At 51.7% G+C, this 19,801-nt stretch overlaps 1 protein-coding gene across 1 annotated transcript in view; it reads right to left on the bottom strand.

Moving 5' to 3' along the window:
• The window catches only part of FCRL5 (Fc receptor like 5), a 35,789-nt gene that overhangs the window by 8,762 nt on the left and 7,226 nt on the right, over window positions 1-19,801 (bottom strand). Inside the window, 10 exon segments of the mRNA XM_029933444.1 lie at window positions 309-645; window positions 2,609-2,881; window positions 6,839-6,932; window positions 6,935-7,080; window positions 8,343-8,618; window positions 11,204-11,476; window positions 12,901-13,185; window positions 13,474-13,725; window positions 15,494-15,748; window positions 16,955-16,975. Of these exon segments, the coding sequence (XP_029789304.1) occupies window positions 309-645; window positions 2,609-2,881; window positions 6,839-6,932; window positions 6,935-7,080; window positions 8,343-8,618; window positions 11,204-11,476; window positions 12,901-13,185; window positions 13,474-13,725; window positions 15,494-15,748; window positions 16,955-16,975 (2,212 nt within the window).

The following is a 19,801-nucleotide window of genomic DNA, read 5'->3' as shown; positions in this document are numbered from 1 at the left end:
GGCGACAACTTCCTCAGATCTGAGGAGACAATGACCTTCGTGTGGGGTGTGTACAGGTCAGAGCGCTGGGACACGGTCTCCAGGGGTCTGGGGACCTGCAGGCAAAGACCACGGTGATGGCTGGGCAGACAGGACTCAGCTGGGGAAGGAGAGGTCAGTGCAGGGGGAGGGACAGGAGAGACGCGGGACTCACACAGCCAGGACGTCCCCGAGCCGGGGTCTCGACGGCATGAGGCCCACAGAGAAGGAGTACGACCACCTGTTAGCTCGTGTTACATCCTTCATTCATCCAACATTAATGCAGCGACAAGTAAGTCCCAGGAGGTGCACTGTGTGCTGGGGATTCAAGAGTGAGAAAGACCCGTCCCCGCTCTGCCAAAGCTGCGACCCGGGGTGCGGGATGGGCAGCAAATACGTGAACAGCACGTGCAGGATGGGCTCTGGGGTGGCGAACACAAATGGACACGAGTGTGCGGTGCAGGGTGTCATCCCAGGGGCCCGAGCTAGCAGAGCTGGTCAGGGAACGCCTCCTCACCAGGCACCTGAAATCCACCAGTGAAGCTGGACATGAGGATTCTGCCAGGCACACAGGGAGCATGTGCAAAGGCCCTGAGTCAGGAAGAAGGCTAGAGCCCTGGAATTGCCCTATATGGGGGGCAGCAGCAGTGAGCGGCAGTCTGAGGAGTGGTGGGAGCGGGAGAGGGAGGCTGGGCTCCAGGAGCCTCTGGGAGGACACTGCCCCTCCCCCACATGGCTGCAGGAAGTCCCTCAGCGATCCCAGTGTGCAAAACACATTGTCCAGGGGCTACAAGGAGTCAGAGGTGGCACTGCAGTAATTGAGGTGCTGGTAGGTGTGCCAGGGATTGCAGCCGTGCAGGTAGAAAGAGAAGATCTGGGAAATATTTAGAAGTAAACCCAAGAGGACTTAATGACTAAGAATCCGTGAGGAGCAAGGAGAGAAAGGTCAAGGGAGGCTCCCACGTTTCGTCTTGTAAATCTGGATGGACAGACGGTCTTTCCCAGAAGCAGGGACATGTGGAGGAGGAACAGGCCTGGGGGCTGCTTTGCGTTCAGTCTTAGAGATGCTCGGGTCATGGGCTTCTGAGGCATTGAGGGGAGGGTAGCGAATGCAGGTGCTCAGGTGGGTGGTGTCCTGTGCAGATGGAAGTTCAGGGACCATCTACAGATGACACCCCCTGGGCCACCTGGAAGGATACACAACAGAGAAGAGGCACACACAGGACAATGCTCTGGGACACAACCCTGAGCGTGTCCGTAGGAGGACGCGCCGGTGAAGGGCACTGAGAAGGAGGGCAGTGAGCAGAGCGGGGGGAGGGGCGTTTCACGGCCGAGGACAAGGTGGACCCTACAGGCTGCTCCTGAGACCAAGGGGGATGGGGATTGGAAAACGGCCGTTGAGTTTAAAGTCACGGAGACTGGCGGCCCTGGTGAGAAACATTTTGGCAGGAAAGTCAGAAGAACCCAGTGGATCAGAATCTGGTGGGTAATGACGTAGAGATCACCGACACAGCTGACGTTTCTTCAAAGTTTAGTCAAAAGAGGGTGTGGCTGGAGGCATAGGTGGATGGAGTGAGGTTTAATTAGATGTGGAGACACGCGTCATGTTAAATGTCCAGGGAAAGCAGGAGACGTTGAAGGACACGGGAGAGAAAGGGCTGGCAAGTTGTACAAAGTGCTGGGAAGGCAAGAAGGACAGAGTCTAGGGACTCGATGGAGCCTCTCGGGGTGTGGAATCCTGAGGCAGGGGACGGAGGAGCCACCGCATGGGCACTTAGACAATGTTCTGGCGGTGGGAGTGGGGGTCCGGCACGTGGGAGGGAGCAGACGGGAGGGAGAGCCGGGCTTCGCTGGGCTCTGAGGTCAGTGCTGACCAGAAGGGGTGAAGAGGCACGCAGTGCGTGTACGTGGGGTGGAGGCTGGTGGGGAGCAGGTGGCGAGCGGCGGGGTCGAGGCCCAGCCGGGTGCCCAGCAGAGTCGTGAATGGACGGCAGGACGGAGGGGAGGGAGACAGCTGTGGGTGCAGTGCCGTCTGCACGGAAGGGGGCGTCTCGGGGAGGTCAGCCCATGACGGTGCCCCAGCCCAAGGCAGCAGGGGCAGGGACACAGTTGGGGGAGGATTTGGGAAGTCCTGTAGCCAGAGCTCCGTGTGGGCGCCTGAGCTGCTCGGGGGAGGGGGCCAGAGAAGCCAGAGAGAAGTTAAGGGCCAGTGAGACAGTGAGTCGGCCTTTGTCCTGATGGAGGGACACCAAGGCCTCCCCAGATTCCTTCTGGATCGTTCCTGGGCCGGGACACACCCCCATCCGTCCCCTCTCCTGCTGGTCATCGTGGCCCAGGACGCGGCTTGTGGCCTGACAGCGTCTACTCCCACGGGAGGGCAGTCGAGGCCACAGGGGCTGCAGGCTGGCTTCCCGGGAATGAACGGCCAGCGAGGGAAGGGGCAGGATCCTGGAAATGCTGAGTCCAGACCTCCCAGATGGAGGCTGTGACGTCACAGTGCAGAGGGCCCCGTGCCACCTCCAGGCTGGCCCCCAGGGGCTGTGGGGGCCTGGTCAGCCCGGTTGTGCTGTAGTTGGAAGGTTCAACTCACCTTTGACGCTGAGTGACACTGTCTCACTGCGCCGAGTCCCCAGTCCATTGTCGGCCTCACAGGCGTATTCTCCAGAATGTTCTGCAGTCAGAGGCAGGTTGAAGAAGGCTCCTCCTCCATCATAGACCCAGCTGCTCCCCACAGCGTTGTCCTTGTGATAAAACCGGTACAGGATGGGGGGAGAGCCCCTCGGGGCCTTGCAATGAAGCTCCACCACGTCCCCCTCCACGGCCTGGGCCCTGGGCTTCCTGATGGTGAGGACGGGGCGGGACGCTGAGGGAGGAAACATAGGTTAGTACACATCTGTAGCTTTTATCATTTCCTAAAGTTTCATTTTTCAGACATGACCTCTGTATTGTTGGGAGGACATTTCCTAGATCTTTCGATGTATAAGAACACTCATTCACATCAATAAACACGTAGAATCACACGGGCACACGCATGCACAGGACCACAGCATAAATACTGGTCTGTGGGCTGGGTTCCTTTGGGGACACGTGTTGAGCATCTTCCCATCGCTGGTTAAAGAGCTCTTGCTCACTGTTAGAGACCCAGCTCATGGGGCACCGGCCACACCTCACCAGGCGCAGCCCTCTTCCATCTGCACTGTGACAATTTGGGGCAAACATTCTCAACTACTTTAATAACGACACCACGCCCACAGAGCCGCACACGTCCTGGCACATTCATGCGTGCACTCCTGAGCGTGCGTTCCTAGACGTGGACTTTCTCGGAGGAGGGACAGGAACACTTCGAACAACCATATGTTATGCGAGATGGTTCTTTAAAAACTTTGGACCCTTTTGGCTTCGTAGGGGCGGGTGTGAGAGCCCCTGTTCCAGTATGAGAGACGCGCAGGGGCGCCTTCTTGTCCTTTCTTCTCTCTTCCTAATCCTAAAGTCTACAGTTATTCTTTTCATGATTATGGATTTTTGAGAGAGAGAGTGACAGAGACAGAGAGAGAGGGAGATTCAGAATTTGAAGCCGGCTCCAGGTTCTGAGCTGTCGGCACAGAGCCTGACACGGGGCTCGAACTCACAAGCTTGTCCTGAGCTGAAGTGAGGTGCTCCACCGACCGGGCCCCCCAAGGCGCCCCTGCAGTCATACATGCAAATTTGAAAGCTGCCATTAAATTTTCAAAATGTATCAAGTCAATTCTTTTTGGGGCTCCACCATCAAATAATAATAGTAATCATGAGAAAGTTCTTGTTCTTTGATTTCTTTTTCCCCATCTGGCCAACTCGCTTTTCTTTGTTACGTATACAGTTTGACACCTTTGGCTCTCTCTGTAACCATAATTCTCACAGTTGATGAGGCTTGTTTTCATATCTGAGTCAGTGGTTTCAACCCTATGTATACAATATTCTTACCAAAGGATGTGTTAAAAAAAAAACCAACAGCGATTCTGAGACCACCTCTGAGAGATTCGAAGTGTAATGCGCCCGGAGAGACGGTTAGGAAGGAGCCTGTTTTCAGAGCCCCGGGCGGCTTTCACTTGCAGGCAAGGCAGGGCGCCGCTGGTCGCTGGTCCGAAGAGATCCTGTGTTCACCTCTTAGATCACAGCTAACTCCTTTTGAGCCCTTGGTACCGATTCATACTTGGCTGGCTGGATTCTGTCATCATGTGACTTTTTCAAGAAGGTTTGGTGGATACTAAGTTGCCAGGTCCCTGCATGTTTGAGCATGACTTTTGGACTTGGTATAAAATTCTCCCTTCTTTTTCCTACCTTGAAATTGCAAGTCTGGAGATGACTCCTCTCTCCCATCATTCGTTTCTGGGCAAAGTCTAAGACCAAACTTAACAGTCTTTCTTTCTGACATGATGGATTGCATTTACTTATTTTTGTTGTGATCACATGTGTACGCACACCCACACTCAACACACGTGCATACACACACAGGCATGCACACAGCACACACGTGTACACACATAACTGTGAAATTCAGTTAACCTTATCAGGATATGCATGTCTTTTAAAAAAAATTTTTAATGTTTATGTAAACATAACAGACAGAGAGAGACAGAGTGAGAGCAGAGAGAGAGGGACACAGAATCTGAAGCAGGCTCTGGGCTCTGAGCTGTCAGCACAGAGCCTCATGCGGGGCCCAAACTGATGAACCGTGAGATCATGACCTGAGCCGAAGTTGGATGCCTAACCAACTGAGCCACCCAGGTAGCCCCAATGTTTATTTATTTTTAAAAGACACACACAGATGCAGAGTGAAGGAGGGGCAGAGAGAGAGGGAGACGCGGAATCTGATGCAGGCTCCAGGCTCCCAGCTCCCAACTGTCAGCACAGAGCAAGATATGGGGCTCAAACTCATGAAACATGAGGTCATGACCTGAGCCAAAGTTGGACACTTAACTGACTGAGCCACTCAGGCGCTCCAAAGGCATAAAGGTATGTCTTTTGATCTACATATTCAATTTTCTTCCCTTTAGGAACATTTTTTATTACATCTCTGAGTTTTGTTTTCTCTCTTCAGTTTGGTTTCCCGTCTTTGGGACATTCTATGTGGGGGTCCTCACTGACCTCCATATTTTAAACTTTTTTCTTGTGGCTTCGTTTCTGTTACTTTTTCTACTTTGCATTCTGTCATGTTTTCTCAAGGCAATTCTTTATTTGATTAATGGTTTTCAGAGGGATACATCCTGTTCTTACGGCTCCAAATTTGGACTTCATTTCTAAGATAGCTTTGCAGGTTTTTTTTTTTTTTTGGTTTTTCTTCAGAGTTCTGCTATTTAATTTATAAAATGTCTTCTGGTTTCTTATCATCTTTTCTTTAACCTGTTTGTTCCTTTTTGCAGTTTTTTTTTCCTGGAGTCCATATTTTCTTTAATTGTGTTGAGAACATTTAGAAGAATTTGTGGTGGTTTTTTTTTTTGTTTCCTAGAGCAATTCTTCTATTTTCAAAGTATCATGTATCATGTGTCCCTCCTTCCCCTTTCATACTTTTACATGCATCAATACAAAACTCCCATAATCTCCTTCTCTTTGCTTATAACTTAACCGTCAACAGATAAAGGTATATTTAGAGTCTTGTATCTGCTTGAGAATGCTGTGTCCGTGTGTGCGTGTGTGCGTGTGCACGCACATGTGTTTCGTTGACCCAGTGCTGGTGATAGACTCCCAATGGGTCTATCTTATCAGAACACATTCCCACAAATTCTCTTTGTCATTTCTTTGTCATCTTTGTCGTCCCTCAAGAAACGTGAATGACTTTGTCGGAGTACCTGCCTGGCTCACAGTGAACTCAGCTCACAGACGAGTTGTCTGCTGGTCTTGGGCTCAGGAATTTCTGCTCACGTGTATGAGCAGATGCAAAGTTCTGTGTTCTCTTCCTGCTCTTCTCTTGCCTCACCTCAAAGGCTTTTTGTCCCTTGTTTTATAAATGCTGACTGAGGACCTCCACCGTGTGAGGCGCCAAGCAGGCCCAGGGATGTGGTGGAGACCCGAAGGGATGGGGCTCTGTTCTCGTGAAGCTTGCCTGCTGGCATTGAGGGGGGCCGACAGGAAACAGGAGGCAAAGAGGTCTGAGGTGTTGCCAGAAAGAAAATAGAACACCATAATGGGGTGGACGCCGCCTTAGGGCTGGGCCCTCCCTAGAGAGGCCACGTTCTGGCTTTGGAGACTGGGTTTCAGAACACTTCAGTTTCTTCAATAATCTCTATTTACATGGGGGATGTCTTCCCCTGATCATTCTTGATTTTTATGACCTAAAATAAAGATGATCAAGGAGCGGGAGAGCCTTCAGATCGGTTTGTTCAGAGACAAGACCACTCCACCCGGAGTCACGTGTTCCTAAGACTGGCACATCTCCAGTTTACACACCAGTCCCCACTCCCACGGCCCCGGCGGTGCCTTCCCTCGCTCCTCCCGTGAGCGTCGATGAAGCTGTTGGTGGTGCTGTCCCCTGTGGGGCCCGGTGTCTTCTCTGGGTCTCGGAGGGACATGATCACTGTCTCACCTAACTTCCAACATAAGGTGAAAATGGTAAGGAAACGACGGTTTACACGTTTTGCCTGAATTACGAACCGCTTATTTTCATAGTCAGGGCCAGAATTCAAGTCTGACTCATACTTAGATCCGACGACCCAAGTGTTTTCAGGTACGCTGGCTCTTTCTAGGAATCCCCAGAGTCCCTGCTGGCACATAGATCCCTAAAACAAGTATTTTCTGAACCATAGTTCATTATGTGCCCCGAAGCCTGGTGCCCGCCCGGTCCTACCAGTTAGAGCCGCTGTTTGGCGCGAGCCGTCTGGCTTGGCGGATGGGCAGAGGCTGAGACACACCAAGGAGTCGCAGCCAGAATCCGAGCGGCCGACTCCGGCGTGGCAGACGTCATGAGACAGAGGGAAGGGAGGGCCTCAGAGGCAGCAGCAGCGACGGCGGGGAAGCAGGAAAATAGCTGGTGGTCTGCGAGCAGAGTGGCTTCGGGCTCGTAGTCGGTACGGGTCAGTGCCACCTGCTCTGGAGAAAGAAACGATCTTCTGAGAGGTGTCTCAGCTCTTCCATGAGTCTGCGAGTGTGGCCTTGCTGCTTTCATCCCCACGATGTCCACGCAGCACGGCCTCCCTGTCTGGGGACAGCCAGGGTCTCCATTTCCTCATGCTGTGGAATAGGCTGATGAACCCCACTCATGAATTTTTCCATCATCCTTCTATATCTCATAAAAAGAGACAATCCAACAGGGGTGCCTGCGTGGTATAGTTGGTTGAGCATCTGACTTTGGCCCAGGTCGTGATTTCACAGCTCGTGGGTCCGAGCCCCGCATCGGGCTCTGTGCTGACAGGAGCCTAGAACCTGGAGCCTGCTTCTGATTCTGTGTCTCCTTCTCTCTGCCCGTCCCCCACTTGAACTCTGTCTTTCTCTGTCTCCATCTCTGTCTTTCTCAAAAATAAACATTAAAAAAAAATTAAAAACAGAAAACCAAACCAACACACAACTGGACTTTCACTCCCTAATATGCAAAGATCCAAGTATAAATAGAAGGAACTTCTCTCCAAACATGACAAACATGTCATCTATTCGGGGGGCCACAGGGGTCACCATGAGCTGTGGGCCTCTGATCTGCAGGCTTTTCTGAATGAATGACATACTTCGACAACTTTAAAAATGCAGTACAATAAAATGAAACTTAATAGATTAAGACAAAGGATCATGGAAACTCCAGAAAACCCTTCCTCTTTCCTTGTCAACCTTGCAGTCAGTGCCTGAAGGGCTCCGGAGCTCTGGATGAGTTGAGGGCTTATGGCTCCTGGGCCGTGAGACCCCGCGTGAAGGTAAGTGCATGCACGAGTGTTAGCGCTTCTGGGCGCTGGGGTAAGTAAAACCCTCTCGGGGACTGAATCTGTAGCACATGAGAAAACCTTTGAGGGAGTGCCTTCCTCTGGTAAATGCTGGGGAGTCCACTGAGCTACCCAGGGGTCAGGCTGAGGCAGGGCTGGGCGGGCAAAGGCTCACAGGTAGCCCCCAGGGGCTGCAGGTTGGGAGGTAGAGACTGCAAGATTCCATGCTGACTTCTGAAAGGCAAGAACTGTGTGAGAGGCAAGATCTGAGAGACCTCCCCTGGGTTCAGCCACAAAGCCCTGAATGCAAAAGCAGAAGATGCAAAGAACAGAATCCCTGGGTATGACCGCTGCCTCGCTACTTACTGCATTGGGCCTCAGTTTCCTCTTCTGTAAAGTAGGAGCAAAACAGGCCTGAGTGACTGGCAGGAAAGCAGGGCTTACCTTTGACAGAGAGGCTCTTGGTCTCACTGCGCTGGGGCCCAAAGCCATTGTCAGCGGTACAGAAGTAGTTCCCAGACTCCTTTGCTGTCACTGTGACACGGAGGGACACTCCTGTAGACCTGGCCGACCTCTCCCCCAGGCTGACATCCTCGTGGTAAAACTTGTACATGATGGGGGGCGACGCTCTCTCGGCTTTACAGGAAAGTGTCACCGTGTGTCCCTCAGGAACCGAGGCCTCACGGGGGCTGAGGGTGAGGACAGGACGAGACACGGGGACTGAGGAAAAGAATCATAAGTCAGCGGGTGCTGGGCCACTTCCCGCACATTTCCAGTGCTGCCGGGCTTCAGCCCCTGCCCTCCACGCTTGTGAGGTGACCCCACTCCCAGTTTCCAGCGTAAATAATGCGCTGGTGGAAGAAGTCCCTTCTGCTGCCCTTCCCTGTTCCTTCGTGTCCCTGTGACCCTGAACAGCAGCCCCCACCTGCCCAAGCCCAGAAAAATCCTTCTCCTTCTCCACCTGCCTCTGTCCCACAAACATTCTCTAGCTCCACTAGCTTCTTCCCAACTCCGTGTAGATGTATTTAATCCTCTCCACATTAGAAAATCCACGAAACACGGGGCGCTTGGGTGACTCGGTTAAACACCCAACACTTTGTTTCCGCTCAGGTCATGATCTCCTGGCTCATGGATTCGAGGCTCCATGTAATCGAACCTGCTTAGGATCCTCTCTCAATGCCTCTCCCCTGCTTGCTCTCTTTCTCTCTCCAAAAATAAATAAATAAACTTTTAAAAATTAAAAAAAAAATCAACACATCAAAACTTTCCACATCTACATGACCTCATGACCTGTTCCCCATCATCTCTGTTTCGTTTTTTCTGTGCACAGATTTCTGAGAGAATGGGGCCTATGTTTCCCATCTCCATTTCTTTGCCTCACACTCATGTTTTGTCCAGCAAAGTCTGTTTTTTTTTTTAATTCCCACCACTCCATAAAGTTGATCTTCTGCGTTTGAGATTATAATGACAGTATAGCACTGTCACCTCCGCATCTGCTGAATGGGCGGGTGTCTGTCGTGTAGGAGTTGTAAACATATGCGTGCAGGCACTAATTCTCAAACAAGCCTATGGGGCAAGTACCATTACTGCCCCTATTTTACATTAGAGGAAACTGAGGCCCCAAGCAGTCAGCCACACCGCTAGTAAGCGAGGCGGCGGTCACACCCAGACTCCCTTCTCCTTTGCTTCTTTTGCTTTTGCATTCAGCGCTTTGTGGCTGAACCCAGAGGAGGTGACTCAGCTCTTGTCACTCATCAGCTCGCAGCTCTGCTTGCTCTTAAGTGGCCACATCTTATGTTTCCAATACGTTCTTCCCATGGTTTCTGTGGTTTCTGAGTCACGGCGCCTCCTCCCACCAGCTGCACCGCTCAGGCTCCTCCCCTTCGGCGGGGCTGGCCGAGGTCCTGTCTGGCCTCTCTTCTGGAGCCTCTGCTCTGCTCCTGGCTGCTCCCAGGGCGGCGTCCTCTCTGCTGCCAGCATCACCCCGCAGCCCGAGTGATCTCTCTGGTGAGAATCATGATCGCGGACCCCAGAGCTCCGCTTAGAATAAGGCCCAAGCCCTTAGCATGGGTCTGAGGTCTTCTGCCCGCCGTCATCCGCCCCTCGGCCCTTCCACGCTCGCTGCATTCTGCACGGCCGGCCTCCCGCCGGGTCCTAGACGGATGGTCCCTCGATCCCGCTGCCCAGTCCCTCGGCGCCTGCCTCCGGCCGAGTCACAGCCGCTGCCAGCCCTCCCTCTGTCTCCCTGCGCCGCCCGGGCCTCAGCTCTGCTAGAGTCCTTTCCCGGGCAGCACGGACCAGGGTACCCTGCTGCCCCCACGGCCTGCAGGCACTCGTGGGCCCGGGCCTGCCCGGCTGCCGGTCACACTCGCTGGTCGCCCCCAGCGCCCAGCGCAAGGCCGGGCCAGGCTAGTCTCAGGCCTCAGCAGCACAGCGCATGCTCTCCTTCGTCAGGTGAGCGCATGCGCCGCCACGTAGATACATCCGCCGCGGAGGGCGCGCGTGGTGACGTCACTTCCCGGTTTCCTCCGGCCTGTGAGTGTTCGGAGCATCGCGTCTCTCTGTCCCATTCGTCTGAGGCCTTGGTCGGAGCTTCTTGCCTCGTTCCTTACGACCTTCTGTGCAGGAGCTGTGGGGGCGGCCGGACTGGCCGGCCTCCAGCCTGGGTGTGTGTTTTCTGCGGAAGAGGAAACAGGCTGCGCCGGGCCTGGCCGGGCCTGGACTGCGCATGAGTACACCCACCCGCAGTGTGCCCGGGGCTGGTTCTGCGTGCAGGCTCCGCGGAAACCGCGTGCCCTCTTAGACACCGGCCATTGTCATCGTGGGGGCTTTAAGGCCAGCGGGCGAGGGGGGCCGTCTGTGCCCCCCAGCCCCGCCCCCTGGCACCCAGGCGCCCGCGGAGGAGACGCTGATCGCCCTGCAGGCTGAGTACCATGGGTGGTCGGTGCTGTAGCCCGCTGTGGTCCGTATGTGACTTTCAAGGGTCAAGTGATCAGTAGGTGTCATGATCAATAACTGATGTCACAGCTGGGCCCCGGGGACTGGTTCTGCAGTTACTGAGAGCACGTGCGTGAACGGGGACTCACTGGACGAAGGGTGAGTGCGAGAAAGCACCTGGCTCCCCGGGTGGGGGCAGGAGGGACGCTGCTGTGCAGACGGCCCGGGCTCTGAGCAGCCTGCACTGGAGGCAGGCGGCTGTCCCTGGGGCCGTCAGTGGGCCTTGGAGGCGGGAATGCACTACTGGAGGGCTGGGGACAGCTGGGGGAGGCCAGGGATGGGGGGGGGGGCACCAGCCCAGGGCTTACCGGTGACAGTGAGGTACACTGGTATGCTGCGCTGGGCTCCCAGGCCGTTGTCTGCGGTGCAGTAGTAGTTTCCAGAATGCTCTGCCTTCAGAGACATGAGAGGCTTCGTGGCCTGAGTGGCCTCCATCTTATGGATGACGACTTCTTCACGAAGGAACTGGTACCAGATTGGGAAAGAGCCTCTCTCGACTTTACAGGAAAGCGTCACCGTGTGTCCCTCAAGAACTCGGTGCCCACGGGGGCTGAGGGTGAGGACAGGACGAGACACAGGGACTGAGGAAAAGAATCATGAGTCAGGGGTGCTGGGCCACTTCCTGCACATTTCCGGTGCTGGCGGGTTTCAGCCCCTGCCCTCCACGCTGCCCCTCTCCCCACCCTCCCCCCTTGTGAGGTGATGCCACTCCCGGTTTCCAGTGTAAATGATGCTCTGGTGGAAGAAGTCCCTTCTGCTGCCCTTCCTTGTTCCTTTGTGTCCCTGTGACCCTGAACAGCAGCCTTCACCGGCCCAAGCCCTGAGCTCTTCCGCTCAGTCCCTGTTCTCTGCTTCTGTACTCACTGGGGCTGGCCTCAGTGCACTGCCCTCCATCCTTTCCCTTCCAGCTTCTCACACTCTTCCCGGGTCCCCTCCTCTGTCCCCGCACTCCCCCCACACCCGCCCTGACCCCCTCTGATTCCCAGGCAGAGAACGGGGTCAGGAAGAGGATGGGAGGCCTGTGTGTTTCCAGAGGCCAGGACCAGGGCCTGCCTGCTGAGCACCAGCCCAGCTCTGAAGGAAGTCCCCTGAGGCGAGGGCTGGGTCAGGCAGCCATGGCTTCCCCAACGGCCTCGAGCACACTGGTCAGCGAGTGGTGGATTCGGGGGTCCTCCTCACCCCAGCTACTCTCTGGAGTAGCTACGATGTTATTACCTGTTTCTTTTTCCTACAAGGATGGCCATGTTGATTATTGTCAAAAATGAACTGGTAATTAGGAAACAGATACCTCTCTTTGGGAGAGAGATGGAGACAAACAATGAAGGAGGGAGAGAGGGAGGGAGGAAGAGATGCTGCAGACACATTGAAGGGTGTGATGTCCCGGGCTGGACAGAGCACAAGGCCCATGAGAGACAGAGACAGACATTTGTTGGCAGATCTGGGAGCCAGCGGAGACATCAGGATGGTGTTACTGGCTGAACTGTGTTCTTCCAAAATGACAGTGTTGAAGCCCTAACCCCCAGTGTGCTTATATTTGAAGAAGGGGCCTTTGGGGAGGTAATTCGGGTTAAAGGAGGCTGCAGGTGGGGCCCTAATCAGGTAAGACTGAGCCCTTGTGACAGCAGAAGAAAGAGGCCCAGTAAGGACTCTGTGAGAAGCTGGCCTGCTGCAGGACAGAAAGAGCTGTCTTCAGACACCAACCTACTGCACCTTGATTTTGGACTCGTAGCCCCCAGGGCTGTGAGAATACATTTCTGTGTGCCTGCGGTGCAGCCGGTGGGGTTCAGGCGAGGCAGCCGGAGCTGACCCATGCAGGTGACTTGGGGAGGAGGCAGGAAGCAGGTAAGATGAGAGGTTGGTTGGGCAGCAGTACAAGGCTCAAAGCAGGAGAGTCTGGGCTCTTGATCAACAGGACAGTCAAGCCCTGATGTGCGGCTCTGCCTGGCTCTGCCTGGCTCTTCCCCGCTCCCCAAGCCCTGGCAGATCAGAACCCACGGACACTCACTCAGCACAGGTAGCTGGAATTTTGGGCTCTGTTTGCAGACATCGGAAGACCATTTGCAGGCCTTGCACCAGTAATTCGATGCGTCTCTGCCCCTCGTGGTGATGGTCGAGATTTTCAGGAAGTTTTCCAAGCCCCAATGCAGCATGTGATTGTCTCTGAAGAAGTGGAACCAGAGCTTGACGTGCGACCTCTGTGGAGGGAGCTGGGTCTCACAGGTCAGGGCCACTGACTTTCCAGAGACGGTCCAGGAGGAGCTGTCTGTCAGCCTGGGACGTGGAAACAGCTCTAGAGAAGGATCGCAACAGTTCCCCAAGAGCAGTGAGGCCTGGGGCCACTCCACAGAGAAACCACCATCGGCGGCGGCGGCAGCAGCAGGAAGTGAAAAGTAGGCAGAGGTGGATGCCATTTTCCGTCCCCAACACCCTTCAGCCCTAAGCTCTCTTGCACCTTTCTCTGATTCTTGCCGGAGCGAGCCCTGGGCCATAGGGGCATCCCAGCCCACGCTTCTCACTGTCTACCACCTCAGGGACCTTCCTTTCAACAAACCCATCTCACAAACAGTGAAGGCTTTACCTTGGACTTGGATATGGACTGAGTTTGAAGTGTAAGAACTGTCGTTCTTAACCCCAGAACAGTGGTAGTCTCCATTATGTTTGAGTCCCGCCTGTTTAATGTGGAAGTCAGAGCTGTCGTCGGACGTGGTCAGGACCTCGCCACGCCTGTAGAACGTTATGGTTTTCAGGGCTAGTTCTGTGTTTGCTCGGCATCTCAGAACCACAGAGTCGCCTTCGAACACGGAAGGGGGCCCCTGCAGGATCAGGTTCGCTGCAAGACAATGCAAGCCTCGTCAATCGGCCCCTTCTTTTTGTTAGTCTTCCAAACTAGGATTAGGATGGGGGGAAAGAATGTATAAAATCATTATAATCCCGTGTTCTTCTGATTTTAGAGTGAACATGTATTCCTTAGAAGACTTGGAAAGCGGAAGTGTAGATTCAAATCCCTTCTTGTGCTGCTGCCCAGATGTGGGCGGCACGTTCCATGTGTGCATCCATGAGAATCTTGCTCTTTCACCTACTCTGCTACAAACCCTACTTTGGGTCGTCAGTCTCACTACCAAATCCAACTTCTAATGATCGCAAAGTTTCCCTTCAGTGCGATGCCATGTAATTAATGAGTTTTCTTTTCTTGACCATTCAGCATCCATAGTTTGGGGGGAATGTGTCTATGGTTCCAGTAGATAAATTATTTTTTTTATAATTTTTTTAATGTTTATTTATTTTTTAGAGACAGAGACAGCATGAGTAGGGGAGGGGCAGAGAGAGAGGGGGACACACAGAATCAGAAGCAGGCTCCAGATTCTGAGCTGTCAGCACAGAGCCCGACGTGGGGCTCGAACCCACGAACTACGAGATTATGACCTCAACTGAGGTCAGCCACTTAACCACTTGAGCCACGCAGCCGCCCCTCCAGTAGGTATGTTCTTAAGAGGGGAGTTGCCAGCTTAGGGAGGTCAAGCATCTTATTTTCTCCTTGTTACTACATCGCTTCCTTGTTCATGAAATCAGAGAGAATCATAACCTACTTCGAATTCAAAACCTGTGAGACCCAGGTTATTACTCTTTCTGGGGTGCCTGGGGGCCCAGTCAGTTAAGCGTCTGACTCTTGATCTCATTCGGGTCATGATCTCACAGTTGGTGAAATCGGGCCCTGTGCTGCCAGCACAGAGTCTGCTTGTGATTCTCTGTGTTCTTTTTAACTAAGAAGGAAATGACATCAAAATAAGTCAGAATTTCTTTACGTAAAAAACTGGTGGCCTTAGGACACAGAAAAAAAGGGAACTGTTTTGTCTTTCTCTCTTGCTCTCTGTGTATACTACATCCTTGCACAATGTTGGGGTGGGGCCCTGGCCCTCCACACAGTGGAAAATCTGAGTATTCTGTATTTCGTTACATTAACTAACATGTATTTTGTATGTTCTCTGCATTAGAGACTGTATTGTTATAACAAAGTAGACTGAAGAGTAATGTTATTAAATAAAATCATAAGGAAGAAAAATACATTAAGTACAGTCGTGTCGTAAAAGAATCTGCATGGAAGTGGACTCGTGCGGTTCAACCCCATGGCATTCATGAGTCCGCTGTACCTCTATCTGTCTGCCTGTCCATCTGAAAAATCCTCATGCCGCTTATTATTCCAAATAAATTTTATAAGTTTGAAACTACACATACGGGACTCCTGGGTGGCTCGGTCGGCTCGGGTCATCATCTCATGGTTCCTGAGTTCGGTCTCTGCACCGGGCTCTGTGCTGGCAGCTCAGAGCCTGGAGCCTGCTTCAGAGTCTGTGTCTCCCTCTCTCTCTCTCCCCCTCCCCTGCTCACACTCTGTCTCTCTCAAATATAAAAAATAAAACATTAAGAAAATAAAGGATACAGAGATTCAGAAACGATTCAAACCAATTGCTTCTCCAATTTTCTTTGTCTGGAGCAACAAATCTCTGGGTCTTATCTGTGTGGATTATGATTCAGTAAATAGAGGGCAGGTTCTGGGTAACTATGGTTTCTAAAGTTTTTATTTTCTTCACTTTTTTTCTCACCTGAAGAAAAGGTCAGGCTCACGTAGTCACTCAGGAGCGAGTCCTGGGTCTGGCATCTATACTGTCCAGAGGCATGGGCCTGCAGGGTGTTTCCCAGGGTTTCATCTAGTTTAACATCCTGGCGATACCAGAGGAAGTGCCGTCTTTTCTCTGGTGCGAGGAAGTGAGACACATTGCAGGTCAGAGTCACCGTCTCTCCTATGAAGACGACGGTCCAAGGAGGATGGAGGGAAATCACAGGTTTGGACGCAGCTTCTGAGGAAGAAAGAGACAGAGCCTGAGATGGAGACGGAGATGGAGGCGGTCCCCACTGCAGTCATCCACGTGGGACAGACCCGAGGACCCGGCCTGGGGGATCCCCGGGAAAGGGCCCCGGGGAGGTCAGAGGTCAGTGATTGCTGCCATACTGTTTGTGGCCAGGAGCCCCCACGGAATGGCAATGAGAAGAATGATTTCAAGCAGACAGCGTAAGCGATGGGCCTCACCGCCAAATGTCAGTGGGAGAAGTGGCCAGCTGGCTTGTTACGGGTCCAGAGAAGGCCGCCCCCGCCCTCTACCCCATCACGTTCACCAATTCATCAGGACCGCCCAGGGAGCTGTGCGCCTCACCAGTTTGCCCTTTTTCTAATGGGCTAAATCATATTTTCTGAAGGTTTTGGGACTGAATAAAGCTTGAGAGATTAACTTGTCGAACACCTTCATCTCAGGGACAATGATTCAGACAGCCAGAAACTCTTGTCCTAGCTAATTGTTGCAGAGCCAGGAACGGACAGGTCATGTGCTGGAATCCGGGAGTGAGCCAGACAAGGATGAAGTCCCGGGGGAGCTGATTTCGGGCGAGGAGACAGGCTGCAGATCTTCGTGGATCCACAGATATTCAGGACATTCTCTGACCCTGACAATGGTGATAAGACTCAGAACTAAGAAAATGTGTGATACAGAGAATATTTCTTCTCCCCCAGCCCGTTTTTTTTTTTTTTTTGTCGTGCATTTCTTCCTTTTGGGGGCCAGTTGTTGGCTGTTCTTCTGTTCCGCACACATTTCCTGGAGGATTTTACTTCTAAGTGTGTAGATGCCAACATTCCTGCTGGCGTCCTCACGGCGCTGTGTTTTCAGGGAAGTTTTTCTAGACTGCAGATTGGAGGAAACCTCACCCCCAAGCCCTGCACGTTTGCCATGGAGTTGGGAACGTCCTGCGCAGTCAAATGGGGTCCGTCTGCAATGAGGTTAAGTTCAGGGTCCACCAAAGGCCAGGAGCTGCTCGTGCGTTTCTTAGTTCTTCCAGGGAGAGGCAGAGGGTAGCCACCTGGCCATGCTGGCCATTGGGCGAAGCTGACAGACCACAGGACACTTCCGCATCCTTCAGGCCTCAGCAAGAAGAGGAGACCTTAGAGCTCCTCTATTTTTTAAGGAGACACTCTTACCCAGGGACACTGGAGAGCAAAAGAAAGGAGAACTCACCAGATTGTGCACTGACAGGCGCTGCAAAAAAAACCAAATAAATTAGCCGGAGAGGAACACAGAACAAGAGTTCTTTGGTTTTTCAAAAGTAATGCCTGTTGTTTTCTATCCATTTCTTATTACTCTAAATAGAAATTCATTTAAAAAACTTCATAGACATTTGTCAAATGTCTCTCCTCATTCTGCTTGGACCTCCAAGAGGAACAAGGAAATGGTACCTGCTGGCAAGAAGTTGATGTCAGGGGGAGGCAGAAGCGTGAAGCAAAATAATATAGTACAGAATGTAAGTGCAATGGTAGAAATACACACGGGGCATCGTGAGGGCGGAAGGACCACCTATGCCAGTGTGTGGGGTGCACGAGTGGGTGGTGAGGGGGATGGGTTGTGACAGGTACCTGAGAGAGTGATTCTTGAGAAAACTGAATGAAAACGTAGGAGTCAGCCAGGCAAAGGTGTCTGTACCTGGCAAGAGATGATGGGGAAGGCAATAAAAGCAGAAAGGGCACAGAAGTGAAGGAATATAGCACAGGTGTTCAGGGGTTGAGATGGAGTTCTGGAAGGAAGGGAGTGAGGAGGATTCAGGTTGGAGAGGCAGGCAGGATTCAGACACGGGTGATAAGTAGCTGTGATTTATTCTAAAAGCTACAGTGTTACAATTATAAATGGAGCCATGAAAAGGCTTCAAGTAGGAGAATGACAGGGTTAGAATTTGTAACTTAGATGTGGCATTACGACAGTGGGCAGATGTCAGTGAGACCAGATGTGAAGCAGAGAGGCTGGATAGAAGACAGGGCACGAGATGATGATGTTTAATTTTCTTCAGAGTGTTTATCCAAAATTATTTGCTTGTTTGCTTTCCCTTCTCTAGAATATAAGTTCTGTAGCAGTGGGACTTCTTATGTACATTATATGCCGCCCCCCAGACCTATAACAGTGTGTGGCATTTAAGGGACATCCCATAAATGCTGAATATTTATTTATTGGATAATGAATTGAGGAACTAGGTCAATGAATGGAGATAGGATGTACAGGTTTGAAAAATGGGCAACAGGACGACAGACAAGGCAGAGTTGACAAGTTTATAAACTGCTTAGACATTCCAGGTGAGGGATAGTTAGTTTATGCAACAGCAAGTTTTAGGCTGTTTTCTTTTCTTACTTTTTTTTTTAAATAGTTTATTGTCAAATTGGTTTCCATATAACACCCAGTATGTGGTGTATATATATATACAATGGAGTACTATATGGCAATGAGAAGAATGAAATATGGCCATTTGCAGGAAAGTGGATGGACCTTGAGGGTGTCATGCAACAGCAAGTTTTAAATGCCAACTACGTGCCAGGGACTGGATGAGAGGGACAAAGGAGACCCAGCAGTGAGCAAGAGAGATACTGTCCCTCTCTACATGAGGCTGATGGAGAGAAGTAATCCAGACCTATGTATTTTGTAAAGAACAATGGGTTATTTTCCAATGCCCAGATGTCTTGGTCACCATGCATTTTGCATTGTGTTAAATGTAGCTAAAATTTTTCTGAGTATATTCTATGTGGTAGATGTAAATTATTATAGGTAATCTTGTCAGTATCCCTATGAAGTAAGTTCTATGATTCTCCCGGTTTAAGTAGCGAGTAGGCAACAGAATGGAGTTTTGGGCAATTTGTCTGAACACATCCTATTTGACTGCAAACCTTGTGCTCCAGGCCATTACCCTGTCCTATCTCTATATGTTGGCACAACACTGGGATGTGCTTCCTGTTTCTGGAGTGTTTCTGGAGCTTCCAACTATGAGATCCTTTCTCTGACATTGGGCCCCACCGCACCTCTGCCTCCTCTAGCTCCTGCTCTCCCTCTGTCTCCTGAAGTCATCACCAGTTCCTCGGCATACAGAGTATTGTCTGCTTGCACCACCATTGGTAATTTGGACGTTTATTTAACTGGGAACTTGTTAGGTGGATGTGTCTTGTACACTGGATTTGCTGGAAGCCATTTATTTATTTAAGGTTTATTTATTTATTTTGAGAGTGCATGATAGGGAGAAGGGAGGAAGAAGAGAGAGAGAGAGAGAGAGAGAGAGAGAGAGAGAGAGAGAGAGAGAATCCCAAGCAGACTTTGCACTGTCATCATGGAGCCTGACATAGGGCTTGAGCTCCTAAACCATGAGGTCATGACCTGAGCTGAAATCCAGAGTCAGATGCTTAACCGACTGAGCCAGCCAGGGACGCCCTGGAGGCCCTTCTATATCACCAGCTTTCTGAGCACAGAAATGCCACCTCCCATGCTTTCCCATCATTCTCAGCACCTGGGATGGTGCTGTGCGTAAGCATTACTAACATTTTTGTTAAATGAATAAATATTTTATTCTAATATTTTCAGTGTTGGTAAAAACCCATTTATATGTGTGAATTGATAGAGACCGAAACACACCCGCATATGCAATTAGATGTCATGTACTAGAAATGACATGAGTTAGATGATGGAATAGCAGGCCGCCAACCTGTGTCTCCCACAGAAATCTTTGGCAGCCATCTATAGATGCCTGAGTAGGAGATTGCACAGTCCCATTGGGGCCCAAGACCAAGGAGGGTCGCTTTGAAAAGGCAGGTGCATGCCTTGGTAGAAAACACACTGACTGTGAGCCCACCTGCAGACCTAGAGCTGCCTCGTCTTTCTGTGGACTCGAATCTAGTCTCATTTGCTCATGGTCTTGCCTCTAGATCCTACTGTCAAGAGACTCAAGAGGAACCATCCCCTTCTTTGCCCTGGTAGCCTGACTCACTGATCTCAGACCCAGCTGTTGTTGCTGAAGTAGTTTTGTGACTCCAGCTCCACTGCCATTCTATTGCAGTC

This window comes from Suricata suricatta, chromosome 3, assembly GCF_006229205.1.
Source record: "Suricata suricatta isolate VVHF042 chromosome 3, meerkat_22Aug2017_6uvM2_HiC, whole genome shotgun sequence".
Taxonomy (NCBI): Eukaryota; Metazoa; Chordata; class Mammalia; order Carnivora; family Herpestidae; genus Suricata; species Suricata suricatta.
The sequence above is the reverse complement of the archived record's forward strand: the minus strand, read 5'-3'. Positions and strand labels throughout refer to the sequence as shown.